Source organism: Macrosteles quadrilineatus, unplaced genomic scaffold (assembly GCF_028750875.1).
Source record: "Macrosteles quadrilineatus isolate MER2022 unplaced genomic scaffold, UCM_ALF_1.0 Scaffold_2__2_contigs__length_208266976, whole genome shotgun sequence".
NCBI lineage: Eukaryota > Metazoa > Arthropoda > Insecta > Hemiptera > Cicadellidae > Macrosteles > Macrosteles quadrilineatus.
In genome coordinates, this window is record NW_026542595.1 from 139824236 (window position 1) to 139847640 (window position 23405).

General features: G+C 37.4%; 1 protein-coding gene across 3 annotated transcripts in view; it reads left to right on the forward strand.

The window, feature by feature from the left end:
- LOC128985658 (acyl-CoA:lysophosphatidylglycerol acyltransferase 1-like) overlaps positions 1-23405 on the forward strand; it is a 71862-nt gene that overhangs the window by 36801 nt on the left and 11656 nt on the right. For 2 of the 3 annotated variants that reach the window (XM_054405415.1, XM_054405416.1), the window contains 5 exons: positions 3864-4069; positions 9133-9347; positions 10833-10969; positions 13381-13505; positions 15195-15308. In XM_054405415.1, coding sequence (XP_054261390.1) covers positions 3864-4069; positions 9133-9347; positions 10833-10969; positions 13381-13505; positions 15195-15308 — 797 coding nt within the window. The remainder of the gene's footprint in view (positions 1-3863; positions 4070-9132; positions 9348-10832; positions 10970-13380; positions 13506-15194; positions 15309-23405) is intronic. The other variant, XM_054405417.1, reaches the window with a different exon arrangement.

Consider the following 23405-nt stretch of genomic DNA (forward strand, 5'->3'; position numbering starts at 1 on the left):
CTTATAAAAATCGTTTACGAAAATGAACAATGTGAACTGGACTGTGAACGCAGACCTTGAAATATTATTTAGGAAGACGTCGATAATCTACAACAATGATCATATCAAAGATTGAGATATTATGTTAAAGCCACTCTGATTAGGAGACTTTGCTTAATTAGACAGCTATTTGACAGCTGTTCATATACATATTTTATAGCTAATCTAGGAATGTGCCATTGTAAACTACAGAGCTGCTGTACATTTTACTGCACTAATATTTGTATTTTTTAACTCGGAATATATTTAATCAAGTTTTTTTTTTAGAAGGTGATTCATTATAAACTAGAGGTAGGCTACCTACCAAAACAGTCCAGGATAGTGCTAGTTGCAAATATGAAGATGATTTAATCCAACCCCCACTTATGATGATGACCTAGAACCCCCAATTAGCTTGATTTTGATTTAGTGCTCGAGGGTTTACTGTATTGGCAGTTTATGGTGTACCGAGTACATTGTGCAATGTTTTGAGTCTCGCAGTTGAACGGTTGACCGACGTAAGTTTTGCCGTCAGACAACGTTTGGAAAGCGTCCAGCACTTTTGTAAACTTTGTTAGAGTTGGCACTAGTCCCAATATTCAAATTCATTTACTGAGCTACAACGAAATTTAAATAAGATAAACAATTCTTTATCTCAATGTCTTTTAAGGATCATATAAAATGGTTAATGGTTAAATGGAATCTGTATTATAGTGAGCTTAGATGAATTTGGAAATGTCAATCTATTTTTAAAGTTATTTTACATTTGTACATTAGTATTGAGTCTTTGGCAATCCTCCAAGAAACTACCAGATACTGTAAACAAATTCGTGGAATTTTTTCAGGGACACTAGGAAACTTTATTTTTATAGCCCCTTGTGTAAAACCTGTTTTCCAGCTGTCAGTATTGCCCATCATAATATTCTTTTAAACTCATCATCCAATTCCCATCTTTAATCTTTTTCCAGCTCTTGATGATTTTTTGTGTAGGTTTTGATTATTCCCTGCTACATTGGACGAGACCAAACTGTAGTGTGCCAGGTTTAGGGGTGTGAGGTGGTATAAAGTCCAATGAGACAATAACTGAGATCAGGAAACACTGTTCTAGTAGTTTAGTACACTCTTATCCTTATTATGACCGATTTTTATGAACTCCGATGACGACCTACGTGTTAAATACTCAACAGTTATTATTTAAATTATTATTTAATTGTTTTGTTTTGCTGGAATCAACAGCCTGAAAGGTTGTTGAACCAATGTTATTTGTGCCAGAGCCAAAAGTAGTTAGTGATAGCTCAACTGAATATTTCTCTCTGTTTTCCTATCATCTTTCTAAATCAGCTGTCTTGTTTGGTACAGATATGTCACTCACTTTTGTAATTATCTGCAAATGAATATGGAGGTGGGAGGGATATTGGTGTGGACAAATGTCTAATGTACATACTATTTATTTATAGATTATTTTGGTTAGTTTTTTATCTAGAATCTTTGCAGATTAAAATCATTTTTTCTTATTTGAATACTACTTGAGATACAATTATTCTCCAAGACACTAACTTTGAAGCTTATATGTTGTATGAAAATATAAATAATTTTTGCTACTGTCAGAGCCGAAGTTAAATTTTTGGCCTTTTAAAAGATGCTTAAAACATTATTTTTGGCCTTGTGTCACAAATTTATGTTAAACTACAATACATGTGCAAAAAATTCAATAAGACGTTCAATAGTTGTATTAAGCGACCAAATATTCTGTAGTCTGTGTAAGATAAATGAGTAATAAAACCAACATATTCTACAAACTTGTTTATGCAGATGTATTGTCAAGTGTGCAACGATATTTCTCAGCATTATAGAGGTAATATGTATATCTTCAACGTTGCAGGTGACTTGACTACAGGCTGTTTAAAGAATTACAATACAACTTGGATAGCTTGTTTAGTTTTAATTTAATCATTCAACTTACAGACATGTTTTTGATACAATAATATACAATCATTTAACAAAATTCAAGATGATTACCCTCCAACTAACTAGGTACAATATGACTTTAACTGGATGCATATGCAGCTGAGCGTTTAATTCATATAATATTAATGTTATTAATTAATACATTTATTAAATACATTATTCTAAGTGTTTAATTGCTTGTTTAAACTGACCTTTCAGGATTACCTAACATTAGCCTAGAGTGTCTATCAACCTTTAGTGGTAACCTGAGTTTTCATTTTCACAGGAGCTTGTATTTAGTAATATAATTTGTGTTTTTACCCATTGGCAGGCGCTAAATTCACTGTATCACACACGTATCTTTCTGGGAACCAACTTAAAATCTTCCCTAACCCTAAAATCCAGTCAGAATGCAAAAGTCATGGTAGCCAAAGACCCTGTCGACAAGTTTTATCAAAAAACTCCATGAGTCATCTTCCGTGTTTTAAAATCAAAGTCACCCGTGGAGGGTTAAAGGGTGTACTGTTCTTGCAATATTTAACCTATACAGGGTGGCTGAAAAGTAACTTGAACCCCCCTTAACTTTTCAACAATTAGAGATATTTGAAATGCGTTTGTGGCAACCTTCTTAGATATGAGGGGCTACAATTATTATGGTCAATTTTGAAAATTTAGCCCTTAGGGGTAGTGGGGGTAAGGGGTAGCTCAAAATTTTCAAATTACAAGTAGTCGAGTTTGGTATCATTTTACAGCTCTTGACGAAACATACAAATTGACACAAAGAAAACCAAAATCGGCCCACTAATAACAAAATGGCGCAATAAAACGTTTAAAATCCAAATAACCATGAGGTTGGCTGAAAATAAACTTGCACCCCCTTTAACTTTTTAACTATTTGAGATATTTGAGATCAGTTTGCGGCAACTTGTTTGAATATGAAGGGCTACAATAATTATGGTCAGTTTTGAAAATTTATCCCTTAAGGGTAGCGGGGGTAGGGGTTAGCTCAAAATTATGAAATAGCAAGTATAGTCGAGTTTGGTATCATTTTACAGGTCTTGACAAAACATAACAATTGACATAAAGAAAACAGAAATCGGACCAATAATAACAAAATGGCAGTTCAAAATCACTTTTAATAAACCATTGTCTTAATCATTTGTAGCTGTTATTTTTTTATTAATGGTCCGATTTCTGTTTTCTTTATGTTAATTTTTATGTTTCGTCAAGACCTGTAAAATGATACCAAACTCGACTCTACTTGCTATTTCAAAATTTTGAGCTAACCCCTACCCCACTACCCCTAAGGGCAAAATTTTCAAATTTGACCATAATTATTGTAGCCTTTCATATCCAAACAAGTTTCCGCAAACTGATTTCAAATATCTCAAACAGTTAAAAAGTCAAAGAGGGTGCAAGTTAATTTTCAGCCACCCTCATGGTTATTTGGATTTTAAACGTTTTAGGGCGCCATTTTGTTATTAGTGAGCCGATTTTGGTTTTCTTTATGTCAATTTGTATATTTCGTCAAGACCTGTAAAATGGTACCAAACTCGACTACTTGTAATTTGAAAATTTTGAGCTACCCCTTACCCCCACTACCCCTAAGGGCTAAATGTTCAAAAATGACCATAATAATTGTAGCCCCTCATGTCTAAGAAGGTTGCCACAAATGCATTTCAAATATCTCTAATTGTTGAAAAGTTAAGGGGGGTGCAAGTTACTTTTCAGCCACCCTGTATAGCTGAAATGAAAAATCAACAAGATCCATTTGGATAAATAAGGGAACCAAAATCATGTCTGGAGTTAAAGAACTAAACTAAACGCTGTCAAAGTTGTAAGGTAATATTTGAATGCTTTCTTGTTTCCACAAAATTCACGTCATGGTGTTGTTGCAGCATCCTGCTGGCGTGCAAGGTGATCTTCCGCACGGTGTTTGTGTTGCTCAACAACATCTACTGTATCCCCACGTACGCTGTGTGGATGTTGGTGTTGTTGCCACTCAAGCGCTACAACCCAGAGCTCTACTGGAAGATAGAGGGAACGTTCTTCCACTGGCTGCTGGCGATGGTCTCTATGTGGAGCTGGTCAGCCGGATATGACAGTGAGTTTTTGGCCTTAGTTTCAATGCATTTTGAAAGAAAAATAAATGCTTATAATGAATAGCGGTCAAAACTTCTCAAATTTTTGTGTGGAACATTTTTATTTTATTTGTGTTTTCTTGTGCCAAAGTATTATACGTCAACCATGACACTACAAAACTCATCATTATTGCTTCAGTACCCCACCACACACCCCATCTGGACCCCATCTGGATGGTTAGATTCTTTAAAAAGTCTTATATTTTATAATTGTATCATTGGCCGATTAAGTCATCGACTCTTAGCATGATGGCCACAATTGACACTCATTAAAATATGTAATGGATTACCACTAACTGCAATTAACTTTATTATTCTGGCAGGATTTTCTCCTCCTTGAGGTCATTTGGTTCGGATGATTTAAGTTTAGTTAGTAGGAGTTCTACTGCACCATGTTATCAACTAAGATGGGAACAAAAGTGTATTGTATTTTAACCCAATTTTGAGGAAAGGACTTTAGAATTGAGTTAGGTGACCTTAGTTTTTTACTGACTAAAGCCGCATCCCCACTATGCGCAGTTGGCTTGTGCCGCATTGTGCCGATCGGCAAATGTGGACGCGCAGTTGGCTTGTGGCGCATTGTGCCGATCGGCAAATGTAGATGTGCAGCCGGCTTGTGCCGATTGGCAATTCCGCTTGCCGATTCCAAACCAACGGGTTGTTGGTCCAGACCAAAGGAAGCCAAGGGGCATGTTGGAGTAGGGACAAGCAAAGCTGTAGACGCAGGCATTTTTGGTCCGATCTTTCAAAGTGAATTTTAAAAATCTGTCGATATCATTTACACTTTTAGGTTAAGGCGCATAGCACGGTGTCGTTTGCACAACTGTGCCATACGGCCAAGTCCACATCGTTATAGGGAGAATGCGGCTTAAGACCGGCTGTCTTGCTAGGATCATCTATTAAGTACCCAACGATCAAGGACAACTGGGTCCAGTTTGAACCATCAAGCTACTGACTTTTCTCAGAATTGGCAACCTTATAATTTACGTGACACTATAACCTCTCAGATATCCAACTGTTCTGAGCTAGAAGCTTAAGGGTAACTAAACACCCGCAAACATAGCCACTTATTATTGTACACTTGGGAATCACCTATAAAACAACTTTAATAGCCATGTAATCAATAAAACAGTTTTGACCAACACCTACTAATTTACTCTCTAATAATCATTATGACAATGAAAGCTTCAGAAAAAAGTCTCAACATTTTTTTATGTTTTTTCTTTAGGTAGGTAGGTACTAATAAAAATAATAAAATTCTAAGTAGTACAGAAAATGTTGTTTAGTTTATAAATCATTAAAAATTTAATATTTGTAAACGTTTTGTTATAAATTTTGTTTCCTTTAACAATTTTTAAATTCCCATTAGAAAAGATACAGTGAAAGATATATAGTTTGTTTAGAATTATCGTCTAGTGAATTATTTTTATCATATAATTGAGAATTATTGAGAATAAATGTGATGTAATAATGGCGTGAAATAATGTCTATGAACTGGCTAGTCATTGTTTCTTGGTAACATGATCAAAGACTTTGTCAAGTTCTTTAAATAGCTACAGTTGTTTATAATTTTTCTCAGAATTACTAAACTTGATACCACGTAGCATTTGAACAGAATAGAATCAAAGTGCACACAGATTTCTTGTTTGTTTCCATTTATAGACAACAACAATGTTGTTAAGTTATGATTAACTTTCGAACACAATTGATGATGTTAGAAGACATTTATCTATTTCCTGTTAACTTTACAATTTTTTCTCATCTGTTGAATGTTTCAATAGATAAAAGCACTTGCACTTGGCTGATAAGAAAGATGAAACACACAATACTTACTCGCTACTTACAACGATAACTCTAGCTACACTTTTTGATTTATAACATTCAATTCATTCGTCAGTTTTTCTCCCGCATTTTAAGAATACCTTGATCGGTTGCCATTATGCAAAGAAATTACAATTTTCAAGTCATGATCAAAAGTTAAATGTGCTCATCATGAAAAATATTTGCATGGAAATATTTAAAGCTTAGGTAGTTTTTGCTTGAATCACAACTTTTTTTACAAGGGTAATCAGAATAGAAATATTCTGTCATCTAAATTATAATGAACAACATAAACATCTTAGGTTAAATCGTTTAAAAATGATACATCAATTGTATATTGCTTAACAATCAAACAAGTTTCAAAAGTAACTTGTCAAGTGTGTACTGGCGTAGACACGAGAAAAAAATGTACATTGGAATTATGATATCCAACATCACCAGAACAGAAACTATGTTGTTTGTTGGGTTGTCTTGGAAGATATCTTTTGGTTTGTTTGAGAGTTTTTTTAGTTTTTGTATTTAACTCTATCATTCATAAAAGGTAAAGTGATTAACGATTAAAATATTTAGGTTTACTAACAATTTATTTTTAAACTATATCGCTATGTCTAAACATTTAAGCAGATTTAGAATCAAAATATTTGTGTATTAAAAACTTTGGGGTTATTGACACTGGCCTAGATTCATTTCGCAAAACGTTTTATACTGTACTTTAATGAATCATTGTAAACAGTTATTGTTACATTGAAAAAATATCCCTAACACAATGTATCAGGAACATTGGCTGAACCATCTTCAGCCAAGTAAATAACTTGAAAATTGTTTTATTACAGAAAGATATAAATTAAATTGGATGTAAATTTGATAAAAAACATGTAACATATTAAATATTTTTCCAATTTCAACTATCTATAACATATTGAAACAGCGATTGACAATGTTTAGAATTTTTTGCCCTCCGAATTATACTGTTCTACATAGCTATGAAAAAGGTGTCAAAATGTTTGTTTGGTTAAATTATTGAGTATTTACCCAATCCCATCATCAATAAAAGTTCTCTAGATCCTTTTTGGAATAACCTCAAACTTTCTAACCAAATATCTAAAAAATAGGGCTTTTATCTTCTTATCACTTGTCCAACAACCTGTCAATTAATTTTTACAAAAAAATACTTTTCTAAAATGTAAGATAAATCCGGTAATATTTTACTGCTGCCGATTCAGTTTTTAATACGTAAATGTGTAATATTATTTATATTTTTAAAAGCATCTTGAAATTAGTACAACCAAACCTGAACTTCTTAGAGTAGATGTACTTTTCACAATTTCCAAATTTGTCAGTAAATTTGACCGTTAGTACTAACTGCTTATCAATTCAACTCTTCAAAGTTGTTTTGAAGTAAGCGCAGGTCATCAGAAGTTTAGAACACCCAAAAATGTGCTAGGTTTGAAAGTTCAAACCAGCAAATAAGTATCCTTTAGGGTAGTCAATGTTAGTATAAGTATCTTGGATTTGATTAAAGGTTTTCCAATTCAGTGTTACGATTCCAAAGTAAACTTGTCAATAATTCTGACAATTGGTAGCAATATGATGTGTCAGCTCAGCTCATATAACCCAACTGCACCAGAATGTTGTCATGTTGAACAAGAAAGTTGAGGAGTTCTTAAAAAGATTATGTGCTTGGATCAACAGTTCTGGAGTTGCTCTCAACCGACATTCCCCGCCACCCCCTACTCATCCCCCGCTTGTCTCACCCACTGACCTGGCTAAGGTGTATTCGTCCCTTTGTTCTTCAGTTTCATTCATTTCATAATGAAATTGCTTAGCTTTGTAAACTCTACAAGTGTTTCCTATCATTTTTCTGTGGTTATAAATTAGGGAGTTTTTGTAGTTTTTTTATGTTTTAAAATGAGATTTATTTTTATTTTTGAACAATTAAAATGTCTGTTTATGTATGGAATACTTGTATATGTTTGAAGTGTATTGTATATTTTGTCGAGTGTGAATTCAGTTTTCACTTTATTAAGATTGGTTCTACAGTGTTAAAAAGATCATAAATATTTTTTGTAGGCAGCTTACAGTTAGCTTCCCAATGCTAAATACTTGAATATGTTCTATTCCATCCCAACAGATTATTCATTGTTATTTGTGTTCATTTAATTCAACCATTCTGTTAAAATCTTAATTTTTCCCCTATGTTATGTATTTGATCCTATCGGGAAGACGAATTCAGTTTTGTATCAAAACAAGGTCTACAATTATTGTTAGGGACTAGCCTACTGTATTTGTTAATCCACCAAGACCAGAAATAAAAAAAAAAATAAATAAATAAAATACCCCCGCCGCAGCAAACCTGCAGACTAAGTGAATTTCCAATTGCCTGAATTGATTTTAAATTAAATCTATTCAAATAACATAAGGTTTAACGAGTACCTAGGATTGCTGCTACAGGGAGGCTAATAAAGTGTGTTTTTAGTAAAATATTAGTAGCTTAGTATAGACTCAAAATATTTCCATTAACATGCAAACTACACCATTTTACATTATTCTCCATAAGAAAAACAAGGGAATTTTTTAAATTTGCAATTTTTTTATTTTTTTCCGTAAACAATAGCCGTACAGAAACACTTTGGTATACTAATTTTTTTTTAAGCTTTTTAAAATGGTCTAGAGATAAATTGGGTAATTTTGTGTTTTGATGGTCAAAAATGAGAAAAATTAAATTTTTACCCCATAAAACCCCCCAGAAAACCCTGTTCCCATGGTACGATCATGCTGGTTCATCCCGCGAACTCATTCAAGTTCATCCCGCCTTATACCTTCAAACAAAATTTCATCAAATTCGGTCAAAAAATACGCAAGTTATCGGACATATATATAAATTTGAACAAATAGTGTTTTTGGCCTCTAGGGACATAAAAATGAAAAGGTATATCTGTCGGCTCCAGGTCTTACCGTGCCACCTACGGTAATAGCCACTTCCCCATAGGGAAATTTGCTAAAAACCATTTAGTTAATTGGAAAAATTAAACAACTGATAACATGAACAGGCTTGGTATATTTAATACTCTTTAGGAGCATTTTCTAAGGTTAATTAATTTTGTGATTGGTCGATAAGCTTTTAAATGTCACTCTAAAGTTGTTGTGCGTGCAAAGCAAAATTAATTTTGGTTGTCGAATAACGAAATTTGCATGTTGTCCACAGTTGTAGAGGTGGGAGATGACATCCGCCAGTGTACAGAGGAGAGGACTTTAGTGATAGCCAACCATCAGAGTACCGCAGACGTACCCATGTTGATGGCTACGTTCAACCCACGACCACAGGTGCTGCCCAACATCATGTGGATCATGGACAGGGTCTTCAAATTTACCAATTTCGGGTTTGTCTCCGTCATCCACGAAGACTTCTTTATACTGTCGGTAAGTCATGTGGTAAAAGTCTACTTTAAAATAAGTTAGAGCCCCAGGAATTCTTTACCTATTAATTGTCTAAACACATTAGTTGTGTTGTAATTGTGTTACACATTATTAAGATATACCGAGGTAGTGTTATTATCAAATAGTTATAAGCTATAACCGATCGGGGGGATTTGAGCCTGAGACCTTGGGACTGAAGTCTTGTACTCCGCCATTGTTCTACCCTAGATTTAGAATTGATGGTAAAACTGGAAATTGGTTGTTAAATTATTGTAGCAAAGATAACCTCACTTAGAATTATTTTCCTTTTAGATTTCTATTTATAAAGTATGGTCTCCATTGTAAAACCTAAATCAGCTGTGGCGAGTCTAAATAAAATAGAAAATTAAAAAAAAAACCACTGTAAAAAAAACAGTAAAGAATTTTATTTAAGTTTTGAAAACAAACATATTACAGGTAAAATTGCCCAATAAATTAAGTCAAGTAACATTAATTGTCCAGTAAAAAGTACATGAAACTAAAAAAACTAAAGAAGTACTTACGATGAATTGACGGCCACAATCAGAAGCCATATTGAACTAATCAATGAATAATTACTGAACAAAGTAGGACGTTATTGAGAAAGGCTTGAAAATTTGTGTCTGTTTCACAATAGCCACAATTTTAGTGATGTAATTTTCAAAACTTAAAAAAGGTAGCCAGTTTCATTTTGTAGATTGCATAACTTTTCCTTCATGTCTATGGTCAATAAAACTTTTCTATGTTAAAAACTGTAAGAGCAATAGGAATTTTAAATCCATCCGTTTCCCCACAAACCCCGTTTAAACCTTCACAATATTATGATGATGCTTTAAAAGAAATATTTAAGGTGTAGAAGAACTAGAGTCAAATATCTATTTGAAATTGAAATTTTAGTTACGGCTGTCCTATGACTCTACCACTAAAACGCAAGTAAGAAAGTCATAAAGCATGAAAAGCAATGTCATAAGATGATAATTACAGAATGACAAAGCTTATTGCATTGTAATCAACTAGTTAAACTAATGGACTATTCAAGGAGTTTGATTTTACAATATTCCTGTCTTAGTCCCAAAGACCTGTCCTATAAACACCATAAACAATAGAAAGTTGGCAAAGCATAGTAGTAAATAGGGCTTGTAAGTTAAATTAGTTTCTATTTTTTATCTCCTCTGCGTTGGGAGGCAGAAAGGATGTCAAGTTACCAATGGTAGAAAAGTAAGTCTTTGAGTCTAGCTACACCATCAGTGCCTGTGGATTGCCGATTGCTGCCATAATTATTTTTATTTACAGTTTTTACTCCACAATTATAGTTGACTTGGATTAGACAGCTGAATTTGGCTTATTGAAAGGGAAGTCATATTTCTGCGAATTGTATAGTTTTAGTTTTAAATTCTAATAATCTTTAGGGGCCACTTTTAGTTTGATAAAGGTGATACTTAAGTTTATCGTTTTTATTTTTCACCCCAGGGCAGACGACACAGAGATGTAGCAGTGCTCCAGTTAAAGAAGCACATAAGAGATTCGTACATTCCACGTGACCGTAAACTCATGGTTCTCTTTCCTGAAGGAGGCTTCCTGAGAAAACGGAGAGAAATAAGCCAAAGGTTAGATGCCGCTGTGAATCAGCTGTTCATACATTACTCCTTAGGACTATATTTACATTTTGAACTTTGTATTTTACTTGCAGTTACAATATTTCCACCTATAAGTCACACTTGAAAACTTTGACAAAAGAAATACTTTCCCCAAATGGCATTTATAGGGGGAGAAAGTAAGTAGTAAGTAGCAATAAATCTGATTTTAGATGCAATTCACAAATCATCCTCCCAGCTTATCAACTTTTACCCAGTGGGTTCACCGGTCAGAGGAAAAAAATGAAAAACAATGTGAGAGAAAAACAAACAAGGGTATTTTAAATGGGTAAATGGCGACAACAACTCACTTATGCCTATCGATTTTAGCTGAGCTGAGATGATTTGAGTTAAGCTGTACTATCACAGGGCTAGAGATATACAAGGGCTGGCTCACTCCTTTGATGTTAGCGGTCGCCGCCTGATCCTACTTCCCCTCCCCCGCCCCTCCTCAGTGACGTAGCGGAGATACATCGGCGCGAGGCGCAACGGTAGTCTAGCACGGCAGTGCATATGTCGCCCAGCATCTACGCGCATATTAAAAATTGTGTTTATAATAATGTAGTTTTATAGTGTGATTTTTAAAGCGGGTTTCGTTAACCCTCCAACTTGCAATGGGCAAACTCTGTAGCGGCAAGGCATTTTTGGCGATTTTGCAGTCATATTTTCGAAAATTCATATAAACTAAACCAACAGATCAAACCTATGAACCGTATTTATTATTTCCAACTTGAAGTGTTCGTAATGAAATGAAGAATTTGAAAATGGCAACGAAATAAATATTAAAAATATTGTAGAAAATATTGTCAGTAGGTAGAAAAATTGCTGCATGAACCAAAAATGTTTCATAAGATATACAAATTGTTTGGAATTTATTTCCCTACACATGGAAATGTAAAAAGATTCCAATTACCATTTATACAAAGTTATGGCCCAAAAACAATAAAATGACAAGTTTCTCGATTTTGCACAACAAATTTAAAATAAAAACCAAATAAATGTATTATCAAGAGATAAAGTAAAAGTAAACATTTTTAGGCAATAATATTGGAGATCAATAATGAAGTAAGAATTGTTTATGTATACTGATCATTTCAATAGATGTTTATGACTTTTAATGTATATATTATTTTAAAAACCCAAACCAACAAAGAAAATGAAAGTAAACTTATTCCCCTACATTAATATACATAGTTATAAAGGCAAATATACAAAAATAAATATTTTATAGTTTTTTCTATAAAATGCTGCTGTGCCTTTTTCATTTGGCGATTAAATCGTTTGTTAATTATGACGAAATGTTTCTAAAACGGGCTAAATGTAATGTCCCAGACCTCAAATTAAGTAAGTATATCCACATAAAACAGTTAATAAACTAAATAAGTACAATTTTTACAACTAATAAATACGATTAAAGTGATAAAGTCAAACTCGCGATATTCGTTGTTGGTAAACAGTCAATGAAGTTCACAAAAACTGGCTAAAAATTAGTGTCTCAAGTTTCTAAAAGTAATGTCACATTACAGTCGAGGCACAATAAATAATATCGTAACCAAACATTTACAACGTATAATCACGATATAAACTGATAAAGTAAAATCACACCAAAACTCGACTTTTTAGTTATTGGTCAACAGAGATTGAGGTTAGTTAGTCAGGCAAGTTAATGTATTTTTGCTACTATATGTTATTTTAATGTATAGAAATATGTGGCCTATAAAAAATGTAATTGATTAATTGAAACTCTTTTCCTTCCTGTAAAAGTTACAAAATACTTAGTATAGGTAATGTATTTTTATACAACCTCAATGTATTTTATATAACCTCAATGAATCCTAAAAGGTATGAATAAGTAATAAATAAATACAATTAATAATCCATACATTAAGATACATTCGAGCAATACGAACACAGATATTACACAGTAACTTTAATGCATTGGATCAATAACTACAGTAATCTTAGCCATCGCTTTACATTCCACTCCCATCCTTAAATATCTACTAAAGTTAATTTTTTACTTATTAAAATTGATGTTATACGTAATCCTATTTGAAAAATCAATTACTTTTATAAAATACATTAATACCTAATAAAAAATGTCCAACATAGAGCTTAATAAACGCTAAATGTGCGGTAATACCAGCGCTCACACAGGCAAAGATATACGGTGCCGGGAGCCCGAGGTATCGCCGTGACGTCACAGCGGCGGAGTGGTGGGGAGCCACCTGGCATCACTTTCTGAGCTCGCGTGTTGTATATCTCTAGCCCTGGTACTATCATCTATCGGAGTATGTGCAGATACCTTCCTTTGGACTACTTTTGTTTGAATACTAAAAATAAAGGTCAAAAATAAATTTGTTTACACTCCAATTTTATTGCAGATATGCCTTAAAAAACAACCTGCCAGTCCTGAACCACGTGTCGTTGCCGAGGTTAGGAGCCATGCAGGGCATCATAGATGTTTGTGGCTGTAAGAGCGACAAAGTGTCTCCCAACAACAACACAGGTTAGTACCAACACCACAACAACATTATCTATGTTCTATGTCTATTATCTATCTATTATCTATGTCTATCTTATGGACATTCAGGAAAATGGTGAGGTTGTGCTACAATTGTAAAATTATATTTTCACTACACTACTATGAGTTGAGCTGTTTTCGTTATATGTTTACAACCTTTGAAACATCATATTTTCAACAGCTGTCTATTGTTTACTACCAAAAGTAACATTGTTTACAACCAAAAATGTCCCACTGTCAACAACTTCAAATATTTGTAATAGTTTTATCAACTGTTTCAACTTTCAACAACTAAAGTAAATATTAACTTTAAATCAAAGGCATAACCTAAAAAATTCTGTGGGTTTTGTAATGAAGAAAATAATTATTCTTTGTAGTGTAGCGAAAAGTAATGTTCAAAACACGAGTGAAAGTGGGTTTTAATATTCTCAACCATTTAAAGTGCTCAATAAATCTCGCACTTCAAACATGGTCTCAAATATGTAATGACTCACTTTTTGTACACTTGTTATGAAATATACAATTTCCTTGAGGTTTATTACTGAGATAGTTAAAAAGGTGTTTTAGTTTACAAAAGGTTTTCCTTTTAGTTTGGATTGGTTTAAAGTAAGCATTAGATTTAACTATATTAATAGGTAAGCATGTTTCTTTAAAACCTTTTTTCTCAGCCCTTGTGCACCGCAGGGAAAATCTATGCATACTGTTGGAAATATATTTCCTATAAATGTGCAGAATCCCTTAATAAATCACATAAGCTCCATAATAAACTCCAAAATTGTATTTAAATATTTAAAAAAATAACATGGGCCTTATATGGGTAGCCATGCTGTTGACAAAATAACATCAAAATAAACAGAAAATCAAACCCGATGGAAGAAACTCCAGTCACATGTTATATTTACAGCATGGGGTGAAAATAAAGAAGTCTGTTCATTACATGTTTTTGGTCGAATTTTTGACCACTGAACAATCTCTAGTTAGTTGCCCTTTTTGATAGTTCCCAGTAATTTACATAGCACACTTTATCAATGGCTCAAATCACTACATTCATTTTATCTTACACAGGAATGGAATTTTTAGCTCTCTCCATAGTCAAAGGTATAAGCTAATTTGTTATAACTTAATTTTTGTAAACATAACTTGACCTAATAAATTATATATTTCAGAGAAAATAATGCAGTTTAATTTTTTTAACATTATTTTTGTAAGAAATTTATTTAAATAATGAAGCTAATTAGTTTAATTTATTAGTGTACCGGTACATTGCATGAGTTTTTAAATAATGAAGCAAGAATAATTTTTGTAAGATTTTAAACCAAACCATCTGCTTTAATCCTTAATCAATTGGATGGATAGAATTTCAACTTAACTACTTCTCAAATTATTTAAAAAACTAACAAAAAAGAAAGCGATGCAATTGATTAAAATTGATAAGCGTGAATAAAAGCTTTGATGATTTGTTTTTTAACAGTTCAAAGAATAATATTATATTTGTAAGTTTTCTCCTGTCAATTGTTATTTGTGTTTTATCTTCTTATTTTACAATAACAAATTAAATATCCTTCTCTGTCCTGCATGTGCTTTTTGTTGGTAATTTCTTTATTTAAACAATTGTTTATTGTTTGTGCGTTAACCCTTATGTTTGTTTTATTGTTTTTTTAACCTTGTTTGAAGATAAATCATCGAAAGACGAACACAAAACAGTGCAAGAGGCTAGTGTCTCGGACCTCTCAGCTGGGGACAAATTGTCCGAAAAAAATCCCACGGACAAACCCGCAGATGATTTAGGTCAGAAAGCTGTTCCCTTTATTTCCAATATTGTTAAGGATTTTTTACTGATTCTGTAGATGGTTTTGTATATATATAATCTTTTTTGGACAAATGGTTTTGTACAGGTGTAATTTATATTCAGCTAAGTGTATTTACATTACCGGGGTTTAAAGGTTTGTTTGGTTACCTTTTGCTAAACCCTGACACCTCCTTCCTAGCCATTTTTAGGCACTGCTTCAACCATTTGTGTTTAGCATACTGGTATATATTTGTGGTGCTTCACCTCATTCGGGACTCTAGGAATTTCAAAACACTTTTCCTCAAGTAGAGTATAATGCTATATTATTCTTTTTTATTTTGATTTGTGTGGTGTGTATGTATTTTTTATTAGGTTGAAACAGTAAGTTAATAAGTTGCATTCCAAGAGCTGCAAGGTAGGTTAGCTGCCTATTTATTTAACCTTTGATTAGTTCATCCACACCGGCCTTAGATGCCTGTCATGGAATTTATCTAGCAAATTAAGAGGTGAGAAGTCGATACAGTACAAGAATGGACTGTACTGATATTGTAAGAAACAGCATACCCATAACATTGCTGCTTTGATTTTACATTTCACCAAGTGAGCCAAGGACTCATATATTGTCTTGTTAGGTGTTGTATAGCCCCGTGTTTTGGTTGTGTTTACAGGTTTGAATTATTGCACTGTGTGTATTTGTTACCAGTAAATTTGTTGTTTGTGCACATGGATAATTATTAACTAAACATTTGTTCTTATATTTATATTCATCATGTGGTAAATTTAACACAACAGAGCTGTTGATTTTAATTGTATAGACCTAATTACATTTACAATTTAGTAGGGGATTAAATAAGATTAAGTCAATTTATCTTTATACACTTAATGTATGACTTCTTCAGAAAGTAGATTGAAGATGAATGTTATGTTTTTCAATCATTTTTCTTCAATATAATGTCTGAAGCCTACATTAACACATTGAGTGCTAATAATTATGATAATTGCGGATCTGAAAAGCTAAAAAATTATTATGTGATTACTTACTCAGAAATGATGTCAGGATATCCCAAATGGTACTTCCAGTTGTCCAGGGTCCATTTTTGTTGAATTACGTGACGTCATTTCCGTGACGGGAATTCCAGTCATCCGCTCCTAGCGCCTGTCCTTGCCGTCAGCACATCACTCATCAATAGTCCCAGAAGGCCACAGTAACACAATAAATGCTAATTTTGTAGTCGACAGTTAGTATATAATGATTATTAGGAGAAAAAATATATTTACAACCCCTCCCCAAACCATTGTATCAAGTGTTTTAGTTCAGACACAAAATGTTTACAGCAATTTAGGACAACATGTAAAAAGAGATATTTTGTTTGAAAATAACAAAGTCTATAACTAAAAATTTAATATTACTTTACTTACTACAGTAGACTCCCTCTAGTTCGGCCACCTCGGGACCGGACCACTGGCCGAACTACAAAACGGCCGGACTAACCGGATTTAGTGCATTTTACATAACCAAAATACAAATTATAGTACTGCGCAATCGTGATATGTTAAGTCAATAACCTTGGTTCAGTAAAAAAAACTGAAACGTTTAAAATCACACATACTCAATCAAAACAAAAATTACACAACACTGTACGTACAGCAATAAATCACGTAAAGAACAGAACAATAGAAAGTCTAGTACTGCAAGCTACCGTAGTTAGCATAGGCTACTACTAAATGTTGTTTCAGAACATAAGAATGTTGATAAAAACATTAGACAGTTCATAAAACAGCATAAAATTATAGTACTTATTCTTAAAGATAATAAGGACAGTCGTAAAATATGATAAAGATAACAATGGATGACGTAAAACACCGCTTATTCTTTCTTCTTTGTTCTTCTATTCTTTCTTTGCCTCTTTGGTTTCTCTTCATCCACACATTCAACAAGTTGCCATAGTTACTAATCACCCAATCACAAACTGTTGTGAGATAGCAAGCAAGTGCACAGCAGAAATCAGTTTGTATGAGCAGATGACTGTCAGTGCAAGGGGATAGCTTGACCTTGAAGCTAACGATGGCTATTTCTTTGTTTTGCTTTAATTTATTTTTGTCAAATAAACCGTGGTGTTTCAAAAACAATAATGGGGGAACCTACTGCATAAAAAAGTGGTCCGAAATATTTAATTAGACACTGCATTTCAACATATTAGACCGAAGAAAAATTATTTATAAAAAATGTTCTTGGTATTTTTGAGGTTTTTTTTTTTTTTTTTTTTTTTGGGGGGGGGGCTGGGGTAATGGCATACCCCTAGCTACTTCGGCCTGGAGACCTTTTGTAGCACCCTTTAATTCATTCTGACAGCCCTAGGCTCCTCAAGTAGCCCAGGAGCTGAAAGACACCCAGCTTCCTTATCTCCAGGAATAACCTCCCCAGAGATATAAGCCTTCTATGGGCCAACGCTGGACAGTCCAGCCATAAGTGTTCTGAGGTTTCTACTTCGTTCTCACAGAACCTGCAGAGGTCTGTTTGTGACCTCCCTATGGTCCTGAGATGTTTCCTGATAGGACCGTGCCCTGTTAACACTCCTACTAGCAGACTAATGTCCCCTTTCTTAAGGCTCAGCAAGTCTTTCCAGCCTTTATCAGTGGGGTCGATTAGTAATTTGGACGTCCTCATACCTGGGTGGTTCATCCAGGCCAGAGCCTTTTGAACCTTGACCCAGTCTTGGACTTTGGCTACTCCTGAGCTTATGGGGGTACCACAGTAGGGTTCTGGTCCTGACAGTTGGTCTTCCGCACCCTTCCTGGCCAATGCATCGGCTTTTTCGTTCCCCTCATGCCCCGAATGTCCAGGAACCCAAGACAATTTGACTTGGTTTCGCTCTGCTAACTTTTTGAGGGTGTTTTTACACCCTTTTACTGTTCGTGGCTGTGTCACACATGACCCCAGCGCCTTCAATGCTGCCTGGCTGTCAGAGAGAATAAGGATTTTACCCTTTCTTAGATTCTTGCTAATAATATTATTAGCACAGCACTCAATCGCCAGGACCTCTGATTGAAAAACTGTTGTTGTTCTGCCCAAGGCCAGAGATATTTTGGTTTTGTTACCATACACTCCCAGCCCTGATCTCTCATCCTTCCGACTTCCATCGGTGTAATAGACCAAGCATGCTCTGTCATTGCTGAAGTTGCACTGTTGCCAGTTGTCTCTTCCCCCTATTGCAACTTGGTAAGGAATCTCGAAGTCGTATTCCATTGTCATGAGGTCTGGTGTGCCTAGTTCCATGTCCATGCTTGGGAATCCCCTCAGGATGGACAGGTGGCCAGACTGCCTCTGTAGATTCAGCTCACCTCTGCTGCCCATTTTTAGTGCAGATATGGCTGCGCATTTCTTAACTTCCAGCCCTAGTGGGAGCATGTCGAGTATTGCCTCCATTGCAGCTGTGGGACAGGATTTCATGGTCCCACAGATACCCGAGCACGCTAGCCTTTGCAGCTGCTGCAGTTTCCTGCCAGCTGCTGTCTGCTCTGCCTTAGGCCACCATACTAAGGCTGCATATGTAACTATTGGTTTGACTATGGCTTCATAGGTCCAATGTGTGAGTTTGGGACTGAGTCCCCATTTCTTGCCAAAGGTTCTTCTGCAAGCACCAAAAGCACCTGTACCTTTTGCGAGTACATAGTCAAAGTGCCTGCTCCAGGTCAGTTTCTGGTCGAGGTAAACTCCAAGGTATTTTGTTTCCTTCACAAGTTTTACACTTTTCCCCTGAATTTTTGGGGCTGTTAGGTTAGTTCTCCTTCTCGTAAAGGAGATTAGCTCTGTTTTGTCAGGGTTAATTGTGAGCCCCTCTTTGGAGCACCACCCCTCAATGAAGCTAACGGCTGTCTGGGTAAGGTTGTTCACTGTGGCTGCGTGTTTGCCTCTAACAGTCAGCACTAGGTCGTCTGCAAAGGCTTGGAGGTCTATGTCTCTCCTGTCAGCCTCTCTCAGTAGATCATCCACCACAAGAGCCCACAGCAGGGGTGAGATAACCCCTCCTTGAGGGCAACCCTGTCGAGCAATGATAGCTGTCGAGTAGCCTCCCAATTCTGCCGTCACCACCCTGCTCTTGAGCAGGGCATTTAACCAAGCTGCTACGTCGGGGGAGATGCCCCTGCTTCTGACTGCAGCCTCTATAGATTTGTAACTCACGTTGTCAAAGGCACCCTGTATGTCCATGAAGACCCCTGCCATAATTTCCTGGTGTTCTAGGGTTTCCTCGATCTTTGCCACTAGGGTGCTTAGGGCCGTCGTTGTAGATTTGCCCTTCATGAACGCATGTTGGCTCGCACTTAGGGGGTTGATAACTAAATATGCATCCCTAATGTGGCGGTTTATCACTTTTTCCATAGTCTTTAGCATGAAAGACGACAGGCAAATTGGCCTGTAGGATTTAGGCTGGGCCTGGTCTCTACCTTTTTTCAGCAGAAACGCCACCCTTGATTTCCTCCAACAAATTGGGATGTAACCTAGGGCAAAGCTGCCCCTGAACAGAGCTATCATATGATTTAAAAGGACCTCTAGTCCTTCTTGGATGAGAGCTGGGAATATTCCGTCCCCGCCTGGAGACTTGAAAGGGCTGAATGAATCGACAGCCCACTTCACGACCTCCGGCTTGAACAGCTTACTCGAAAATCTTCTAGCCAAAGCAATGTCTCTAGGTGATTTCCTATTCCAGGGTATCAAGTGTTGTCCTGTTGAGTTGCCTAGTGGGGTGTTCCCTGGGAAGTGGGTGTTCATAAGGACTTCAAGAGTCTCCTCCATTCCTATTGTGTGACTCCCATCCTCCCGTTTTAATGTACCGAGCGGGTTAGGCACATCTCTCTGAAGGGCTTTTTGCAGTCTAGCTGCTTCTGGTAGGTTTTGAATCCCCTCACAGAACTGCCTCCAGGACTTCCTTTTGCTTTTCCTTATCTCTGAGTTGTACTCCGTTAGGGCTCTTGAGTAGTTAGCCCAATCCCTAGTTCTTTTGGAGGGTGTTAAAGAGTTTACGGAGTTTACGGAGTTTACATCTCATCTTGTTTAGCTTCTCATTCCACCAGGGCACATTTCTTGTTGTCCTTTTGGTTTTGAGAGGGCAATTTTCCTCAAAGGCATTTAGCATTGACCTGTTTAACTGTTCTGCCTTCATGTCAAGGCCGTCAATGGTCATGAGTTGGATCACCTTTTCTTCAACTTCATCCCTGAGGGATTCCTTATATCCCACCCAGTCTGTTGTTTTAGGAGCCCTATAAGTCAGAACGCTTTTGACGCTTGCTATCAAGTCAAACCTGATATGGCAGTGGTCAGATAGAGAGGCTTCATCAGAGACGTGCCATCCTTTTGTTTCCAGGTGACCAAGGTTTAACGATAGGGTGAGGTCCAAAATTTCCTCTCTTATTCTATTTCTGAAGGTACATTACCTATATTTTCTATCTGTAAGTCAACCTTAAATATAAATTCCAGGAGATCCTTACCTCTTTCATTAGTGTCCGAACTCCCCCAGATGGTATGGTGAGCGTTTGCGTCACAGCCGAGGATTAGGGGAATCCTCTTGCTTCTAGCATACTCCACCAACTGCACCACCGCCCCCGGAGGACAAGTTTCTCCTGGGTTGGGGAAGTAGGCTGAGGCAACTAGAGCTTTTTGCCTCCCTGCAGTGGAGTCGAAATCGACTTGGATTGTTACCAAGTCACGGCTGATGAATTCTGTAACAGCTAAGCATACGTTGTTAGGGTTCATGAGGATGCAGGCCCTAGGGTTAGCAGATCCCCTATCGTATACCAGCTTACCCACCTGGGTTGGAAGACCTCGAATTGTTCCTCCTCTTACCCAGGGTTCTTGAAGGAGGGCAAAATCGAGCCCTTCGGTGGCAAACCTCCTGCCCAGGGCTGCTGAAGCACCTTTGGCATGATGGAGGTTGGCCTGTATGAATCGGGAATTCATTCCCGTTTCCTGTCTGAGGGGTCACTCTTACCCCTCCTGTCACGGTGATGGGACTCCCTTCTGTCCCCTTGTCTAGGGTTGCTGCTCCTTGGCCGGTACTGCTCCCTTCTTGTAGTTGAGGGCCCCCTGTGCCTCTCCTCTCTCCTTTCCCGGGAGTTTCTCCTGTCGAAGATAGGGAAGTGCCGGGAGTCTTGGCTTCTCCATTCTTCGCCCCTCCTTGACTCCACTGACCTCACCGTGGAAGTGGTTGTTGAGGGTGGTGTCTTTTTCCTTGCCCCCAGGGTGGCAGTTGGTGGTTGCACTGGTGGAGCATTTGGTGACTGCGCTGGCGGAGCGGTTGTTGGCTGCGCTGGAGTGACGGTGGCCTCCCCTTCAGCGTTTGATGTTATGGTGGACGAGGGGGGCTCAGGCCGAGGTGCCGGAGCTGATTGAACAGCTCCCTCCTCCGGACCTTTGCCCCTCAGCTTGAGCGTGACTACACCGAATCTGTAGGCCACAATCAATGGACGGTCCCTAGTGATCCTGGCAGCCGTCTTTGGGTCGATGGACAGGACCAAAATCACTGCATTTCCTTCGACTTCCACTCTGCTCAGAGCCCTCCAAGTCTCTGCCGGCAGGTCTTCGTTTTGCCTGTTGAGTGCCCACAGGATGTGCTGGGTCGAGTACTGGCTACTGTTCGGGAAGTAGACCGTTAGGACTTTTGCCTTGGGAATGTCTCCCTCAGACACGACCTTCACGGTTATCCCCCCCTCAAGGCTTATCCTTTCGCCTTTAGTTCTTATCCAGGCAGCCGTCTCCTCATTTGCGCAGACCAGAACCATGTAGCCCTGCCTGCTGTAGACTGCGTTGAATCTAGGCCGAAGGCCTTCCTCTGGAGCCTCACTCCAGACGAGAGTCAAGATGATCTCCTGAAGTGCATCCATCTGTTCGCTTGTAAGCAGGACCTCGGGGTAGTCGGAGTGGATGACTCCAATTCTGATCCCCTCTGTCGCCTGTTTATAAGAGAGTTTGTGGGGTTGACTGGTTGCCTCCTGGGTAGTAGGCGTTGCCCCTGCTGAGCTCTCTTTCTTCCTGTTTTTCCTCATACGGGCTTCTTCGGGGGTAGTTGTGTCCTGCCTAGGTCTTTTTGGCCTACTGCTGGTCTCCCCTTTATTTTCATTCCTCCCTAGTGGTTCGAGGCTCTGCTCATAGGCTTCCTGCCTTGGAACTCCCCTCCTTACAAGCCAGAGGAATCTCTTCGTTCTGGAACCGCACATCTTTTGCCAAGGTTTCCTTGATGTAAGCTTGAGCTTTCCAGCTTCTACCTCTAACTCCTTGACAGTTTCGGAGTCGTCTTCATTGAGGAGGCCTTCCTCCTCCGATAGTGTCATTGCATCCCCTCCCTGAGGTGCGGGCACCTCCTGGGCGGGAGTGCTAGGTTCTCGGGGGATGACATCTTGGGACCCTGTGGCCGCCTCAGATGTCTCCATCCGTTGGGGAGTTGTCCCCTCCTCTACCTCCATACTTACTTCTTCTTTTTTGTTGGTTTCCCGGTTTAAATTATTCTCCATGTTGGTCCCACGAGTAGCTAGGGAAATGTGGGTCACCCCGGGCAGAGCCCCGCTTACCCGGAGAAGGCTGCTTAAAACTGGAGGTCGCCTGGTATCCAGAGTCCGCATACTTGTGGCCAAGCTCCCCCTTGACCATGCAGTCCTCGGCGTATGCTGTTCCACCTTGACTTGGGATGATTAGATAGGGAAATGAAGATAAAGTTGAGAAAAGAATAGTTAGAGGCAGATTTTTGAGTCAGAGGACTCGACAGTGAGAGAGTAGTAATAAAATAGCGAGAAATTAAAGAAATAGAAAAGAAGCCTGCCAGTTTGGCACCCTGATCCTTTGGAAGGAGTGTCCTGAAAGAAGAGTCGGATCAGGGAGTACCCAGTTGGGATGCGCACGTTTTGCCTTAGAGTGAGAGAGTAGGAAGGCAGTGCTTCTTGGACATACTGGCTCGGCACATGTGAGGGTGCTTGATAACACAATCACTTCCCAACCATTTTTGAGGTTATGTAACATAGTTTTAAATATGTATTATCTGTAATATGCAACAATTCACCCATAGAAGCACCCTTAAACTAAACTGACATGAATTGTTTACTTCTAT